The sequence below is a fragment of the Bombyx mandarina genome, chromosome 23, assembly GCF_030267445.1.
Source record: "Bombyx mandarina strain Sakado chromosome 23, ASM3026744v2".
NCBI lineage: Eukaryota > Metazoa > Arthropoda > Insecta > Lepidoptera > Bombycidae > Bombyx > Bombyx mandarina.
In genome coordinates, this window is record NC_143229.1 from 20176797 (window position 1) to 20195576 (window position 18780).

The window sequence follows — 18780 nt, forward strand, 5'->3', positions numbered from 1 at the left end:
ACATTACCAGCTCTTGTTTGACAAGTAAAGTTGAAAAATGGCGATCGTCAAAAATAAGAGGATCTTAAGCAAAAATCGATTTTTAATATTTACACGTTTTTTATAGTTTTTGTCTTGAAAAATGCCTGAAACCATAATCGAAAGTGTCCTAAGAGGAAATTTAGACGTAGGCTTATTAGTTAAATGGCTCAACGACGAGTCAATCGAGGTGAAAACAAAATAACCTGCAATTTTTCAAAAGTTATTCAAACAAAATTAATAAAATTTAAAAAATTTCAGGAAACTGAAGATTGTGTATTAAATTGCTGTGATAAAAATGAGTTTGTGTCCTATTTCTTGGCTTATTTGAGGAACCAAACGGACAGGTACTTTGCAGTTTTATCATTATTTAATTTAGAAAACAAACTGTTCTTTCAGTGGTAATTTAATTGATAATTATTTCAGTTAGCTTATTAATTTCAATTTTACAACCGGTATTAAATTTGTTTCATTTTATGACAATGTGTTTAATTTTATTCATAGAATTTATTTCTTATTAAACAAATTCAAACTCCTTTACAAACACACTGTACTTCGTTTGTCAGGATATGTAATTCAAGTTCAATGAGTTAAAACATAATTCTGTCTTACATATTTAATAGAAACTTGTATTACCTTGTTTTTCATGTTCAAAATTGGCTCTACAGTAGAGCAATTTATATCAAACTTCATAACTAAGATAATGTAACTCCATCCATCCATAAAAAAAAATCAAATAACTACCCATGTCATGGGGTAAAATGAAGAAAGCAGATAAAAGTATTAAATTATGTTTTTGTTTATATAATTTTTTACTAAATTGCTCCATCAAACCTATTAAAAAGTAATGAAAGAGTATCAAATGAACAATTATACTAGTGTTAGTTTAAAAATTGGGCAATAAAGAAAAAAAATTAGGCTGAATATTTCCGTGAGTGATGGCAACCACTTAAGATTAGGTGGGATCTCTGCTAGTCAGTTAATATATGTTTTTTTTTTCATTTTTACAATTATACAACCAAGTGTAGGTTCCACGTGTTTGAATGGACTTGAATTGCTTAAATATAGCTTAAGTCCATGAATAGAATAGTCAACAGATCAATCTTGGCAGCACCTGACTCATGGTCGGAATATTACAATGAGAATGCTGTTACATAGATTTTCTCACGCAGTACCAAAGCCTGGATCATTTTGATAACAACTTGGAAACTGTTCACTGGACTTTAATCAGAAATCCTAATTAAGCTTTGGAAAAAGCCACTAACATTAAATGCCTTCAAGATTAGACCAAATAAGTTTTTATCAAGTGAAACACTGAAATCTTAACTTTATTTCATCAAACTGGAATTCATAAATTCTATTCAGAAAAAATATGTGATACTTCAGAAGTACGCAAGATAAGTGGTTCCTATGTGTACAGGCTCCACAATAACTTAATTTTTTTTTGTGAGTTTTATCTTAAAATACAAAGTAAGATAGAATTATAAGAAATACAAAATCAAAGTGATATGTATTTCTTATCTATATAATAATATCTTTGTATGTACAGTCAAACCTGGGTAAGTGAGAACTGGATAAGTGAGAGTAATAGCCGTCATTTTAAGCTCCCAAAACCTCTATTAGAGAGAAACCTCTGTAAGAGAGAGTCGTTTTTCCCTCTTGGACCTCTGTAAGTGAGACTGCTACTTATCTATACCTCTATAAGCGACAGTCGAGCTTTATTTATTTATATTATTTAGGAGGAACAAATGAAAAAACAAATTACAAATTTAACATCTGCTATTTTATGACTCATTCTTAACTTTTGTGGAACTTCCTACCATTGTTTTTGAATTGTTTTCTTGTCAATATTGAACCTATTCTATTTCGTGGAACTAAGTAACGTTGTTATTTTATCGCATTCTTTTCGAATGGACACGTGTGCCTGTGTACCGTCCTGTTTGTCGGACTTACTCAGTTTATCGTTAATCAATTGCGAAGAAAAGTTCTGTTCTGCATCATGTCAAAACGGAAAATTAAAGTACTGTCATTAAGTGATAAACTTAAATAGTGAATGCGTTTGAATCCGGAAAATCGCGAAATGAAATTCAGAGGGAGCATTAGCGAGAAACTCGGGTTAGTGAGAAACCTCTATAAGCGAGAGTGAGATTGTGCTCCCTTGAACTCTCTCTTATCCAGGTTTGACTGTATTTGTATGTATTTATCTATGTATTTGTTTTGGCAATGTAATTTATTACCTGGTATTCATTTTACTGATGTCTACTGTAATTCTTTAAATTATCACCATGTATTAACTTCATCACAGCTACGCACTTCTTGAATCTTTCACTTCATCAACGAGGGTTAACTGGAAGAGAATACCTGCATGGCGTTAAATTCGCCCATGTACAATATTTTGTGCAATAAAGAATTTTCATTTCATTTCATTTCAAAGTGTGCTACCGAGTGAGTGACATACGTTTGATATTTCAATTTATTTCAGTATCACACAAACGAACAGCACTGCAGCACAATTACTACAGCACAGCACACCAGAACAGCTCTTCAGCTCGCAAAGGAAGCACCATCGTTCAATCAGCGATCCGACTAGTGAGGATCGATCAAAGGATAGCCTGTCAGTAAAGTCCGAGAAACACAGTAGCCATGAATCACCTAACAGAGACAGAAAAAGAGGAAAAAAAGTCAAGACGAAACTCTTCCCTGAAGATCGAAACCTATCAATATCTTCAGATGAATCTAAGCTTTGCATCGGTGTTGAGAGGCTCGTCTTGTCGAGTACACCCTTAAAGAATGGTCCGAATCATATGGAAAACTCAAATCTACTTAGTCCGGTAACAGCTAGGTGCGATACGCCCAGAATCAACTACAAATCTAGGTCGCACGAGAAATGTCTGGGCGATTTCATGATAAACATCAAAAGTGCAAAGAAAAAAAAACCTAAAGAGCCTGAACCGAAAATAGAATTAGATCTGAGTAGTTCTGAGTTCCCAGAAATAGGTGCCAGAAAAGCCAGCTCATTAAGATCTGAGAAACGTAGGATTAAGCCAACGAATATAGATAAGAATTCCCAGAAAAGTTGCTCATTCAACAGCTTCACCGAATTCCAAAGACCGTCACCTATGGCTCTAGAGGACAACGCTTTGTTCCAACCTCAAAAGTTGCAGCCAAAAGAGGCTTCGAGCACCTTTGATGCTGAAAGAAATTTACTGAAGCAAGAGAGACACAAGCTAATGGAGAAATTCAATATTTTAAACACAAATTCAACTTCTACACAAAGAATTACGCCACAAATCAAAGTAACGCAAAAAGAATTTGAAAAGACCAAAACAATTACTATGACTGATGTCTCTAATGTTTTATTCAAAGAGAAAATTGACGAAATAGTTCTTATTTATGAGGTTATAATGAAAAACAATTTAATATTAAGCATTAACAAAGAAATTTATTTTTTAATAACTATATTGATATCTAAGCAGTACGACGAAGAGTGTACCTATGCCGAAAGCAAATTGAGAGACAATGATTTTGAATATTTACTTCAAAGTGTTCATAATGCAACATATTTTGCTGTAAAATCATTGTGGCTTAATCGTTTTGTGCTAGAACTTATTTTGGATAAAAATTCATTAAAAACATTGGGTGAGTTATTTCATTATTGTAACTTCAGTTGTAATTTGAATATCTGGTCATTAGCAGACACAGGAATAAACAGGTATTTTAACTTTAATGTTATGTGTGATATATAGTGAACTGGTTTAATGAAGAAGGTGGAAGTTACAGATTCCTCAAGGCTGTATATGCCATGTCATGTGTTATCGGTAGCTCTTACAGAACTATATATGTCAGGATTCTTATTCACTTTGCATTCTATAAATTATTTGTATCGGTTTGATTAATTAGTTTTAAGGACTGTTGGCACAGTTGCGATTTCTCGTCATGTGTCAATGGGGACAGCAACACTGACATCGTCATTATACTTCTCACTGATTAATTGATAAATTGAATCTGCAGGTCCACCTCTAACTGCTTTTGTCCATGTTTTTTATTGCTATATCAGCTTTATTGATCGTATTATACAACGTAGTCATAAACAAAAATCCTATTCCATTGGCGATTTCAGGGGAAAACAAGAATGTGAGAAATTTTTATCCAGATCTAGCTAAGTTTCTGCTGAATTGCTACGGACTGAGGTGCGAAGCGGAGGCCAATCAGGTAAACAGGTGCATTTTTTTAAAATAATAGTGGTCCTGGGGCCCGTGGGCATCACAACGTGAGTACAGCGCTCGTCGGGTTTAGTGGGACTCTCAGTTGCACCATATATCCACATAAAACTAAATCGCATCACCAGCTCTCGAGATATAGATGCAATAAAGAATTAGTTTATATTTACATTTAACTGGGGAAATACAATATTTCTGCTCTATTAAATAAATTATCAATTACATCTAAATATGAATTCGATTTATTCACTTCAAAAGCTTTGTCACTATTGACGGCTGTCAAATTTGACATGTGTCAATGTCACTCGAGTAATGCGTCGTGTTGCAGGAGCGACCGCGAGCGCAGGACGCGCGTCCGTCGAACGGCGTCATATGTTTCAATTCAGAGACGGACAACGCCGACAACTTCCCGAGCGCGCTGAGCTTTCAGAATTTCAAAAAGCAGAGGGACATGTTTTACGAGGCCTTGAGGTCAGTCCGCGGCTTCTTTGTCTCCACTTTATCCCACTAGGTGGGGTCGGCACAGCGAATTTTTCTGTTCCATTCTCTTCTATCAGCCGTCATCTCAACACTCCTCTCTCTCTCATATCGTCATTCGCACACTCCATCCATGTCTTCTTTGGTCGACCTCTTCTCCCTTCACCTTGCACTACCATTTCCATACAAGGTCAGTCCGCGGCTGTTCAATATTTATGTATAAACTACAGTATCAGTTTATTTTGTTACCGTGAAGTGGATCTCCAGGCCTTAGAGTTGCACTGCCGACTATTAAAAGTAAATGTTAAGATATAAATATATTTTATTTAAAAAAATTGAGGGTAGTTAGCACAAGATCCAAATTTCGACGCATCCGTAAAGGATACTGGATGAGTATTGCGTCGACAGAGACGTAAGTCAGTAGTCGTGTGGGGGCGCCGTTCGAGGGACCGCGGGCATCAACAGAGCTTTTACTCGTATGCAGGTGGTACGGACAGGAGGGCGCGGTGCGGGCGCGCGCCCGGGGCTGCGTGGCGGGCGGGGGCGGCGCGCCGGACAACTGCAAGCACCTCGCCGCGCTGCTGCTGCGGCACATGCTGGCCTCCTGTCTGCCCGGCGGCGACGGGCTCTCCCAGGTGGGCGGTTGGGAACGTGCCTGTATCCTTTACTGCTGACACACCCCTATTTTCCTGCTCAGTCAATATTTTCAGTGGCAAGCAGTAAACCATAGTTCCTAATAGCTTCAGTCCATTTTCGATCTCCGTCGTGACAACAAGTTTGTTGCTTTAACTCGAAAATTGTATCCTTCTATAAACCGACAATTAATTACGTGGTAGGACACTGGTGGTAGGACCTCTTGCGAGTCCGCACGGCTAGGTACCACCACCCTGTCTATTTCTGCCGTGAAGCAGTAATGCGTTTCAGTTTGAAGGGCGGTGTAGCCGTTGTAATTATAATGAGACCTTAGAACTTATATCTCAAGGTGGGTGGCGCATTTACATTGTAGATGTCTATGGGCTCCAGTAACCATTTAACACCAGGTGGGCTATGAGCTCGTCCACCCATCTAAGCAATAAAAAAATATATATTACAAAGTCAATAAATCCTATTTTGTGGAATATTCTTTTTTTTAAATGGGGAAAATCCCGAATCCGTATAAGAGTGCGAAGGTAGCTGTGGTGCGAACGAGTGAGTGGAGTGTTTGCTTTGCGCAGGAGTCGAAGCTGAGCAAGCTGCAGCGGCGGCTGACGTGCCCCAACGCGCCGGACCCGCGCCGCCTGCCGCACTTCACGCCCGCAGAGATGTTCTACAAGTGAGTGCGCCCCCGCGTGCGCCGTGCTGCGGGCAGCGGCCGGTAGGACGTGACCCAACGCTACGACTGTTTGGGCATGAAGCTGTCCTGTGCTTCCATCTAATTCTAAAGGGTGTGGCCGCCGCTGCACTCTAAAGTGTTTAGTGCGAGTTTTTTAACGTTCGCGATCGCGTAAAAGCTAACTCAAATTTGTATGGAGTTGGAACAGCTGCCCTTCGTTTGCCGCTAGGGGCGCTGTTTCAACTCTATACAAACTCACACTAAACACACAGACCCCGGTGCCAGTTTCCGACTTCAATATTGGCAACGGCATTCGCGTGGAATTAAATTGTTTTTTTTTTGTTTATACAACATTACATTTTCCGGATGATGGTAAAGTCAGCTTTAGTTCGTTGTCCGTGGCCCTGACCGCGTCCCCGTTGTCCGCGTTGTTGCAGAGAGTTCATAGCGCACGCGGACGGCGACTCGTTCCGCGCGCACCTGCGGGACGCGCTCGCCACCGAGCTGCGGGCGCTCGACGCCGCGCACTTCAGCCGACACGACAGCCGTGAGTGTGCAGCCGTACGCTGTCATGTAGGAGCTGTCCGTGGACATCATGGGCCGCAACAGTACACTATATTGGAGGAGCTGTTCATGAACATTACGAGTGTCGGTGATAGCTTTACATCAGTAATGCACAGACTGATGTGTATTCGCTCACCGCGAGTGTTATGACCACGTCATTATGTCTCGCTGATAACTCGACATGAACACAACGGGCTTCTTACACATTAGCCCATGGACTTTCTATTCAAACACGCTTTATTCAAATGGTCTTCAATGAACCATGCGTGCGTTGACAGTCTGTCAGCTGTGCAGTGACATTGTCAGTGGCATTCAAGGAGGTCCCATTAATTTTAATCCGCAGCGAACAACGAGATATCGAAGGAGTTTTTGAAGATCTCAAAGAAGCTGTTCCTGCTGGCCAAGTTCCTGGGCTACGTGACGTCACTTCCGTACACCCAGTCGCCGGAAGCTACCAAATCCAATATGATCGTTAAGGAGACGAAGGACTATCGGTACTCGGTGCCCAAAGAGAAGGTCCTGGAGAACGACCTGTATTTGAGAAATTATGTGAGTAACATTCTCTGGCTGTATCCGCCCGCTTCGCTGGGCATTTAAAATTAAAATTATTATTTCTCACTCCCACAAAGATTTTCATCATTAACGCCCCCGCAACTGGTGTAGGGAGTCTAACACTCATTTAAATATTAGCCTATCCATTAAGTACATGTATTTTCTACACGAATACCAAGTTTCAAGTCAATCGGATGCATGGTTCAGTAGTTATAACGGAACATCCGTAAAAAACCACTGTAGATTTATATATTACTATAGATTACGGAAGTCATGATTAAAAACAATTTTACGGTTTGAAGCTCAGTATTAAAATTGACTAGTGGTCCACCGGGAGTTGAAGTTCGACTATAATTAATTGAAATTATAAGTTTGAACATTATTATGATTCTGTTGTCAAAGACTATCATCACTTCTATAATAATCACAGATTTCGCCAAGACAACACTATAGACAAATAATACTAAAGATAAACAATATTAATCTATTCTCAATTTGACCACAGACTAAGCAATAAGAAAGTTTGACAATAAACAAATAGCATGCATGCATGTGTGTGTCAAATACATGGTAATGTGTGTAATTTATTTATTTATCGATTTAATGTATTTTTTACGCATAATTAAAAAACCGCGCCCACCGCCGCGACGCGCTACTAAGACCGCGACCTCGTGTCTGAAGGTAGCTTCTGAATCAACTTGACCCCAAGTTGGCCTCCGCCACACGATGATGATCTTCGGCTGAACCGCTCCCTCCGCTTCCAGAGCCAACCGTCACTGGACCTGAAGGGCATGCTGACGAGGTCGTACGAGAGCGGGCGCCTGGCGCTGACGCTGCCCTGGGTCGTGCACTTCCTGTCGATGCTGGACTACGCCAGCCTCAGGACCAGATACTACCAAGAACTACTCAAATTAATTGAAGAGATAAATAAAAAGAAGTTGAACATGAAAAGGAACACGGCGGTGTACGTGAGGTCGCTGCTGGGCTGGCTGTCCGAGCTGCCGCACTTCCCGGGGGGCAGCCGCGGGGGCCCGCCGGGGGGACTGCGCGCGCCGCCCGCCGGCCCCACGCTGGACTCGTGTGACCTGGTGGACCACTCCAGCATCCAGGAGCTGTGCCCGGCGCTGCGGAGCCTGGGCGCACTGCTGGCCACCTGCCGGGCGGAGTGTGAGCAGCGGGATAACAGCTTCCGGCACATCACCCCCGTCAGCCTCAGCCTGAACCACGAGGAACGACTGCGCAACAAGGAGAAGGAGCTGCAGGTGAGCCCGCCGGGCGTTGACACTGTCAGTGGCCGGCCCGTAAGAGAGACGTTTGCTAACATTAAAAATACATAATATAAGCTATTACGTTTAAAGTCTATTTTGATAGTAATGTTACGCGCTGGGGTTCGGAATAAATAAAATTTAACAACAACACACTAACTTAACAACAACAACTAAAAACTATATTCAACACTTAAACACTTTACAACTCTCAATTCACTTCTTCCGCTTCGCTTCAGGTGATCCGTTCGCTGTTTCGCTTCGAATAGTTCCGATTATTGACTGACTGCGTGCCATCTCTACAACGCTTTTATAGTCGATACCTCATCCCTAGAATTATCGAGAATATTCCACACATCTCTAGTATTGTGTTTCCGCTATCTGACAATAGATGGTGTTGTACTTCTCGAGCGTTCTAGGTGCTACTAGAGTCTTCGATATTCGTTCGACTATTCGGCGATAGATGACGTTAATCTTACCGGCGTAACAATAATTTAATTCGCAAATTGTAAACAGAAATTAAATTGATAACCTCATATTAGTTATCTGTGACCGCTGCTCTGTTGCCCCTCCACATCAGTTGGAACTGTCCCAGCGCGCAGCATGGCGGCCGCACGACACAGACTAACGTTATTTTTAATGAAGGTGCACAGATAATGCACTATTTGCATAGTACACATTGTTACAGTTAGTTGGCCGGAGTAGTTATTAAATATATTTTGACACGAATTGTCTTTCAAACATAAGCGAGGCGATGTTCCTCCTACCCATTGCTGGTAACCTCAGTGGGTGATGCTGGCTTCACTGAATGTATTGGCGAGCTCACGGGGCTCAGCCCTGAGGGCTGTGTCACAAGTCCCAGTCGAAGGAAGTCCGGTACGCTCCTACCTCCTTAACGTTGACCGCAGCTCCGCCTCGAGGAGGAGTTCCTCAAGAGCCAGCCGTCGTCCACCCGGCGCGTGCTGGAGCTGGTCATCGAGCGCGTGACGTCGGCGTGCGTGCGCGAGCTCTCCGCCACCGTGCTGCTGCAGGCGCGCGAGCGGGCGCGGGACGACGCCAGGGCACTCCTCGGCGCCAGCCAGGGGGACGACGAGGTACGCGCCAGCGTCACGTGGCGAGTCTAAACCTGTGACTGCTCTCTCATAGCACTCTTATTTGGCTCATGAACCTCTCAAAATATGCTATTGTGTTGCTCACAATGAGCTTTTGGAGTTTTTGATGAGCCTTAGGGAATGTAACTGAAACCGGAAACTTTATTATGAGTGTACGACGTGTTAACCAGAAATCTTATACTAGCTAATATATAAATTAGCCACATATGACGTCACGCATTATGAGCAGCATCTAGATTGAACTGAAATAAAATTTGGTTTGATATAGTAATTGAAGTCCTTTATATTTTACAAAAATAGTTTAATACATAAATCGTCTCTGTATTAGTATGGTAGTTGTAAGGTTGCGTTGCTAATGGCGGCTGGTGGGTCCGCAGACGCGGCTGGTGCAGGCGGTGCGCGCGCAGTACGCGGAGCAGGCCCGGCGAGCGCGCCCCGCCGCCCTGCAGCGCGCCCGCCGCACCGCCGCCGCCCGCTGCCGCGCCGCACTCGCCGCGCTGCTGGGCGCGCCCGCACCCCCCGCGCCCCTCGCCGCGCTCGCCGCCGCGCGCGTCGCCCGCCGCCTCGCGCAGTGCCTGCCGCCCGGACCCGACCCCGCCAGTACGTGCCCTCCCCCACACTCCCCCCCGCGCCCCTCGCCGCGCGCGTCGCCCGCCGCCTCGCGCAGTGCCTGCCGCCCGGACCCGACCCCGCCAGTACGTGCTCCCGCCGCACCCTCCCGCCCCCTCCCGCCCCCCCAGTCGACCTCGTATAGCGCGCGTCTCTAAGGGCGAATTTACATTACGAAATTAGTGGCATGATATTAATTTCGTGACATTAGTTTCACCAACAGTTTCACGTGTAATTTAATACTTTCGTAATGCATGCATTAATTTCATGCATGCAAATTAGTTTCGTGCCCTGCGCGATTTTTTGGTGAAATTAGTGTCATGCAACTAATTTCATAGTGTAGACGCGACGTGAACTGGTGTCGTGAAAGTGCCTGCACTTTCATATCAGCGATTGTCTCTGGGACCCGAAACACCTACAGTAAAAAATTAAAATTATCTTTACTCATTCGAAAATAGTTTTTATAGCTCTCAGGATTTTCATCTGCTAATTCAGAAACTAACTTCATTGCACCTAAATGCCATCTTGTTAACCGTCCTCGAATCTACCAACGTCCTTTTGTTTGATAATCTTTTTTTAAGTTTATATATAAGCATTTCTTTAACTACATTGAATATAGCAAATTATAGCTTTGATGCTGACGGCGCAAAGTTACTGCGATACTGAGGATTTCGCGACACTAATTTTTTTACGAAATTACTTTCGCATATATCGAAATATCTTACTTACTAACTACTACAGAATACTTTCGTGAAACTGAGTTGAACATGCATGACACTAATTTCGTAATGTAAATTCCGCATAACGACAGATATCCTCTGCAAAGACATGAAGGCAGAGATGAAGCTCCTGACGGCGCCGAGCGAGGCGGCGGGGAGCCCCGGGCCGCGCCCCGCCGCCGCCGCCGCCGCCGCCGCCGCCGCCGCCGCCGCCGCCGCCATGACGGCCGCCGACTTCGACGCCGTCAACGTCAGCCCCTCCACCTGCATCATCACCCTGAAGGTAGGAGCTGTGCCGAGTGCACGTTGCGTGATTGTTGTGTTCATAAGAATAAATAATCCCGTCCGTAGCTGGAATAGCCTCCTAGGCTACCAATGAATAGATAGGAAAAAAAAACCCCACTCCAATCTGATCTGGTGGTTTACATAGTGTCCCCGCAGTTCCCGATGGGTCCTTTGTTTAATGAAGGCTTTTCATTTTGCACCGGAGATGACTCCACTGGCGAACAGCTCCAAGTCAAATGGACAAACAAACTTTCATTATTGTTAACAAGACATCAATAGAGTGCGAGCTATCAACACACACTGTTCCACCAGGAAGCGGTGTGCCAGCTGCTGGACGGGGGCTCCCCGGGGGGGCTGGGGGGGCTGCTGTCCGCGTGCGCGCTGGCGTGCTCGCCCCGCAACGTGTTCTGTCGCCCGCCGACGCAGCGCGCCATACTGCAGCTGTCCGTGGACCTTTGCGTCATATACGGTATGTTGTCCCAGAGTTAATGTAGTTGAGGCTGCAACGTCACCAGTGTTTGGTTTACTATAGACATAGCGGGTAGGTACCACTACCCCGCCTATTTCTGTCGGCTTGAAAAGTGGGGCAGCCGTTGTACTGATAAACTAAAAATGAGAACTCATATCTCAAGGTTGGTGACGGCATTCACGTTGTTGATGTCCATGAGCTTCAGTAACCATTATGATCAAGTTGGGCGTGAGCTCATCCAACCTTGCAATAGAAAATTAAAAACCAAATTATCTTAGTGTGACCCAAGTGTACATCATGTACACTTGGGTCACACTAATTATAATTAATTAATAACTTCAGTTCACGGATGACTAGTTTTTTAAATATCTCTTTTATTCTTAAAATAAATGTGTGCTTAGATATATTATAATGATATGGAATATTCTAAAAGTGGTTATAAAAACAATAAAATACTTATTGCGTTTTCTGTTCAATATTAAGAAAACAACATTTAAAGCCTTTATTCTGCACAAAATATTTTACACAGTATTCTTGAATTAAATAAAACTGAACTCGCTTTTTTCCCTCAATGACAGAGAGTTCAGTCAATATCTATATATGTAATTTGTGAAGCAAAAAACTTTGTACCTTTTTTACGAAAATTGTGTAGACTGAGGTATTTTATTTAAATTATGCATTAATAATACATTAAATCAATAAAACACACATTACACATACTACCATGTGTTTAACACATACACATATATATTCTTTGTTTATTGTCAAACTTTTGTTATTATTTAAAGTCTGTGGTCAAATTGAGAATAGACTAATATTGTTTATCTTTAATATTATTTATTTATAGTGTAATTTTGGGGAAATCTGTGATTATAGAAGCTTAATAGCCCTTGATAACAGAACCATAATAACGTTCAAACTTTTAATTTCAATTTCGACTACTGCGCGACCAATAAATTGTATATAAGAATAATTAAAAGATGTGGTGTCGTGGGACACCAGGTAGGAACGAAGTTCCTTCGGCTAATGTAGAATCGACACAATTTGCAAAAAATAATATGGTGCTCAATTTTATGTAGGTTTTCTTGGTTTTTCTCTTAAATTTTGCTGATTAGTTTTTATTTAAGTACGGGAAAGTATTTAGGAAATTCAGTATTTTAGGAAATAATAAATTACGTAAAATAAAAAAAAATAGTAATTCAAATTATCAATTAAAATAACAAAATATATCTTTATTTTTGGTTGACAACATAAAATTACATAGAAATAGAAATAATTACTAAATAGAGAGAGAAGGGATTAGAGAACGAAAAGAAAGAAGGAGAAAGAGAAAGGTATTATACACTACTCGCTTGTGTATGCGACTGTCGCGCCTGCGCACGTCTCATTTAACGGTTTTATTCCACGCACTTTTTTCCACGGATTTTTTCTTACGGTTTTACTATCACATTTTTTTCAGTTCGGTCGCGCAGCAAAATCCCTATCCCCTCCAAGCCTGCCGTAAGGAACTTCGTTCCAAAAATTCCTTTTATCTAAAATGGTTATAAAATTGTGTATGTATGTACATAAAAAAGTTTTTTCTTTACACATATATTTTTATTTCAGTGAGCAGAAAGCCAAACGAACTAACGGACGAATTCCTGAACGCTCTGCACGGCGTGTGGGACACGTGCTGCCCGGACCGCCCCCGGCCCCCGCCCCCCGACCTCGCCCCGCCCCCGCGCGCCCCCGACTCGCCGCCCGACGAGGACAGAGCGGGGGGTGCGGGGGCGGGCGGGGCGGCGGACGAGTGCCGCGGGCTGCTGGAGCTGTTCGACCACATCCTGTGTCCGCGGAACATCGTCATCCTGAGCGCGTCCCCCGGCGCCAAGCCCGACGTGTGGGGGCGCCTCGCCGCCGTGCTCGTGTACCTGCTGAAGAACTACTTCCTGAGCGAGGACTCCCTCACGGAGCAGTGTCTGGCCGTGTACCGGCAGGACTGGCCGCAGGTACGTGGGCCCGGGACCTCAGCCGAAGCCTGGGCGTCTATAGCTCTGGCTATTTCAAAGATACACCACAGATTCTCAAATCGAAAATCTTCAGAACACGTCCGCAGCGTGTGACGTCATTTGTGGTTAAATTGTCTTCAGAAAAATTTTCATTGATCGTGGTCACGGAGAACAATGAGCCCACACTAACTGCAGGTTTCCGTTTCCAGTCGACCCTCGAGAGCCTGTCGTCCTGCATGAAGTCGGTGTCGTCGAGCTGGTGCCAGTCCTCGACGGGGAAGTTCACGCTGTTCCTGGAATTCCTGGCGGAGTACTGCGGGGACATGGACTACGAGCCCGCCGACTGACGCTAGCGCACAGGTCCACGGGCCCAACAGTCGCGCGTCGTGGAGGCGCTTGTAGTACTCAAGTTTGCTGACGTCACGACGACTAAAGAAAGTACATTACAGAACAGTTATATATACCCATTCGTTTTATATATGTATATAAATTTAACATTGTACATAATATTTTGTCGGTACCGCTGTACCCGGTACGGTCCGCGGGCGGCCCCACAGTAGTGCCCGGCCTGTGGTCCAGTGACCTCACCGAGATGAGCGGGTTAGACAGAAAAAAATCATAGTTTATTATTAAAGCATGTTTTGTTGTAAGTAACGTTAGGTCGAAACTCCACAACAAATATTAGAACTAGCGCGTTATCTACGAATTCAAATTTGTTATATAATAAATAAGGATGTGACATCGGTGATGCTCGTGGACAGATGCACGAGTCGTCAGCTGGCGGCGTTGTGGCCACGCGAACTACAAGTGCCAACTGTTTTAATTTTGGTAACCCTTTTAGCGCTGAGCTTATTTTCAATTATTTTGAAAAAATTGTTTAAGGATGTTTGAAACAAAACACCTGATAATAAAGTTTTAACTTAGAAAAATACACAAATCAATACGAAAATTCGCAGCAAAATAATTTTATACGGTTATTTGTAAATGTTATTAATATATGTTATAGTCGATATTCCGACGCTCCGCATTTGATCGCGTCGATATATCGACGGTTCGCGCTCAAAGGGGTGTTTCTGCAGGTTTGAATGGCAGACTGTTTAGCGTCTGCGCGAGCGGGGGGGAATCAAACCCACTGAAAGTAACTTGGCGAAATCCTCCAAAGACTCCACTGAAGTCTTTAGTAAACAACTCCCACTGTACAGATAATGAATTAACTTCAACTCATTGATTTTATATCATTTTTCATAAAACTGAATGTAAAAAAAAAAACTTGGCTTAAAGGTCTCATTACCGGGACAAGAAATCTTCAAAATAAAAAAGCTGGACCTCTAATGGTGTCTTAAAGGACTTGGAACTAATTAACTGAACGTGCATTTAATTACATAAATTGTTTTTTTTTTATTAATGACATCCCATCTCAGTTTAATTCCATTAAATAATAAAGTCCAATGAATTATATTCGTTTTGCACTATGCATTTGCATATGCAGGAGTTGCGATGAAGTTTTTAAGCTTAAACGAGTCTCGTCCAGACTCATCTATACAGAACTAAAGTAAGGCCAACCAGACGAGATAAAAAATGTAAACAAAGTTTCAGGAGTAAAAAACATTTTTATTTAAATAAATTATTACAAAGTTCGAATTTTAATCGCTGTCATCTGTACTAGACAAAGATGATTCGTCGGAAGAGTCCGAGTCAGCTGTGTTTATGATAAAACTATCTATTGTATAATTGTAAATGTAAATTGTCCTCGACTTTTATAACATGATCCACACAATTTCGCCATTTATCAGCAGATACACGTTGGATCCCCTCTTGTAGCAGTTTTTTCATATCTTCAAATTTAAATGTAGTATTATTGCGAGCTATGTGTCCCTTTATGTCAGCCCATACGAGTTCAATGGGATTGAGCTCGCAATGATAACGTGGCAGTCTTAGGACTTCCACCTTAAATTTTTTTGCAAGCTCATCCACAGGCTGTGATTCCATAATTCAAATTCAAATTCAAATTCAAAATCATTTATTTCAACTTGGATGTCATCAAAAACACACTTGTTGAATGTCAAAATGTAAAAGAAAATGTTAACTCTACCACCGGTTCCAAAAAAATTAAAAATTAAAATCAACAACTAAGTACTCACTATAACAGCAAAAATCAAAAATAAAACTAAACAAAAACGGAATAATAACAACAACAAACCAAGTAAATACGGAAACGAAAAAATATGTATCACTTCGAACGCAATCCAAACAGGAATGAACTTGTTCACAAAATGGCGGACCAAATGTTGACAACTGCGGTACTCGGAGCTTTCCTGTACCACGAAACACACAACGACAGTTGTTGTCGACCAACTGACGCCATAACTGCGCGTACGAGTGATAAGGACAGAGATAATAATCCCTCGCTATCGCAATGTAACTCAGTAACGGTCCGCTTGTTTACGTTTATTATCTCGTCTGGTTGGCCTAAGTTTAGTCGGTGGGGGGGCAGGGCCGGACTCAAGCATGGGGGCTCTTCAACCGAAGGGGGGGGGGTGGAATTTGGTACATAATTGAAAATAAAATGCATACGATTTACGTGCTTTATTTCGTTAACTCGGTGTGCCTTCGAGCTTAAGCTTTTGATAATGAAGGCTTTTTGATCGCTTAATAGGGGCCCCGAGATGGGGGACCAAATTCGCTGATGTGTCCCTCGTCTCATGAGGTCTCTGGTGCGACAGGTACACACCGCTTGAAGGCTTCTGGTCACGGAATATTTGTGTGTATACATGTCGTCCGCGTCATAATATTATGATATGGAGCTGACAGGTGTGAAGATGTTAACCAAAAACTAGTGGGGCGTGTGTTTCGCTTCGAGTAGATTCGGTTACTAACTGCCTCTGTGTTATCCCTGTAACGTTTTTATAGTCGATACGACATCCCTAGGATTATCGAGAACATTCCTGACAGGTCGAGTAATTTCGATATGTGTTTCCGCTATTTTATAATAGATGGCGTTGTACTTTTCGAGCGTTCTCGATTTTACAGGTTCTTTCGTTTCGCTATTCGACGGTAGATGGCGTTACTCTTACCTGCGTAACAATATCTTAAAATGCTTTCACGTGTTTGAGGAAAGATTAAAAAACAGCTTTTATTAATTTATTTCGGTTTTTTCAACTAATATAATTGAGGCCCTCCGTGACTCACGGAAACGGTAAACTTTTCGCGATGCATGTATAAGTTTTTTTTACTTAAATACCAAAAGTCCCGACTGTGTAAATGTTGACAATGCTTACGATTGTCGAACTTAAAGCTGCCGTTCGTTCCGTCCAAATGAACTGCTTATCCCCAGAAGTCATTTCCTCCAGGTAACCAACGAATAATAATATATAATATGCGGTATACTCAATTTTAATTGGCATTTTAGATTCAAGGATGTTTATAAATAAATAAAAACGTACTTTAAGAGTAATCTGACAAATAAATTAATGGAAATGGCAACACCACGTAATGTATTAATGTGAACATGTAACACCACGTACATAGGTGTCTTATTGGAATAAAAATAAGAAAGTACGGTATTTTATTAGAAAAAAAATGTATGTAATATAAATATATAAATAATTAATAACATCACTGACTTTTATTTACTAAAAAAAGTTGTTTATGTGTTGGTTCGTTCCTACCGTAAGCTGCGGGTGCCAGACCCCTGGCTGGTCATCAAACCGTCACATTAGGACAGTGTCAATGTCAGGTCAATTAACTAACTGTATAGTGGGGTCTGGTTTCAGTAAGAGTTTAGTGTCTTGACTTTATCATTAATATATTATATTATGGGTGTGTATGTTTTATATGTATGTTTTTTTTATTTCTTTAATTTTTTATTGCTTAGATGGGTGGACGAGTTCGTAGCCCACCTGTTGTTAAGTGGTTACCGGAGCCCATAGACATCTACAACATAAATGCGCCACTCACCTTGAGATATAAGTTCTAAGGTCTCAGTTTATAACAGTATACAACGGCTGCCCCGCCCTTCGAACTGAAACGCATTACTGCTTCACGGCTGAAATAGGCAGTAATTACACAAATTGCGTTTTTTGCGGGTTTGAATTTTATTAAACGATGTTATTCCTTTATCGTGAAAGTCGCTTGTAAACATGGGCTAAGTAATTTCATTAAAAAAATCGTTATCCGCCTTCGTGTAGTAAACAGTCAACGTCGCCCAAAACACGTCATTTCGGATCCTCCCGATCCACTAACGGTGCTTTTAGGTACCCCAAGCACCGGTCACAGTCCTCGCCGAATCCGTCGCTTGCGACGAAGGGCTCGACGACCGTATTAACCCACAGACACAGCCCACTGAGTTTCTCAGTGGGTCGCGTATCCGATCCGGTGGTAGATTCTGCGAAGCACTGCTCTTGCCAGTGTTAGCCATGTCCATACGTTGAAGCCCCGTGAGCTCACTTACTCGTTCTGAGAATCTATCATGACCCCTCGAGGTCACTACAATAAGTAGGAAAAAAAGTTACCCGCATACGTATCGATAGGAATGCACCGGAGGTCTTAACGTTTAGGCCGCGACGAATTCATCTGTAGAATTTGTTTTATTGCTACCACTGGACACGGATTGATATGTTTTTTTACAGTAATAGCATTAGGTCGAGATATTGCATTGACTGCATTATTATCTGTGTTATTATTAACTTTAAAAAAATCAATTAAAATCATTCGTTGACCATGCAGCCGAAGCAGCGGCTATTACGCCCTGGCCATATTTAATTCGAGAACTAAAAAGATTACATCATTTCGGTCCTTTGCTCTTTTTAGATTTAGTCGGTTTGCGCGTTGGACGTCTAGACATCGTGGTCGTAGTTAGCTCGAACACGAATGGCGCCCACGTGGACTTCCGTTCTAAGATCAACTTGGAATCAGCAGGAAATAATTTGAACGTCGTCATTTCGACGCAGCCCGTACCCCGGTGCAAGGGATACCACACTGAAAGAAACAGTAAATCAAACGTTTTAATATGGGTAATTCAGTTCTACCAACCCTGCGAATTGATGTGTAGAATCAAGCAGTAAGGTGAGGTGAGCTGTCTTAAATGGGGGCAGGGAGTTTCACATTAGTCCAGTTGTGGGCAACATTTTGAAACTCAAGAACCCACTTGCACTAGCCCTTGGTGCGATATGAATGTAGCAGCTGTAGAAG

The 18780-nt window shown here is 42.2% G+C and overlaps 1 protein-coding gene across 2 annotated transcripts; it reads left to right on the forward strand.

Annotated features, from left to right (window-relative positions):
* The first annotated feature begins 13 nt into the window (after window positions 1-13).
* On the forward strand, window positions 14-17205 carry dlt (codanin-1 like protein dlt). Of its 2 annotated transcripts, XM_089737739.1 has the most exons (17): window positions 14-208; window positions 280-365; window positions 2501-3657; window positions 4139-4230; window positions 4567-4709; window positions 5200-5350; window positions 5930-6027; window positions 6465-6574; window positions 6935-7140; window positions 7908-8405; window positions 9317-9502; window positions 9898-10120; window positions 10941-11021; window positions 11052-11131; window positions 11446-11602; window positions 13208-13590; window positions 13800-17205. In XM_089737739.1, exons 1-17 carry the CDS (start codon window positions 122-124, stop codon window positions 13935-13937), a joined length of 3876 nt encoding a protein of 1291 aa, XP_089593865.1. In that variant the 5' UTR covers window positions 14-121; the 3' UTR covers window positions 13938-17205. The 2 variants fall into 2 exon arrangements, with proteins under 2 accessions (XP_089593865.1, XP_089593864.1); XM_089737738.1 differs by having other exon boundaries at window positions 10941-11131.
* Window positions 17206-18780: the final 1575 nt, after the last annotated feature.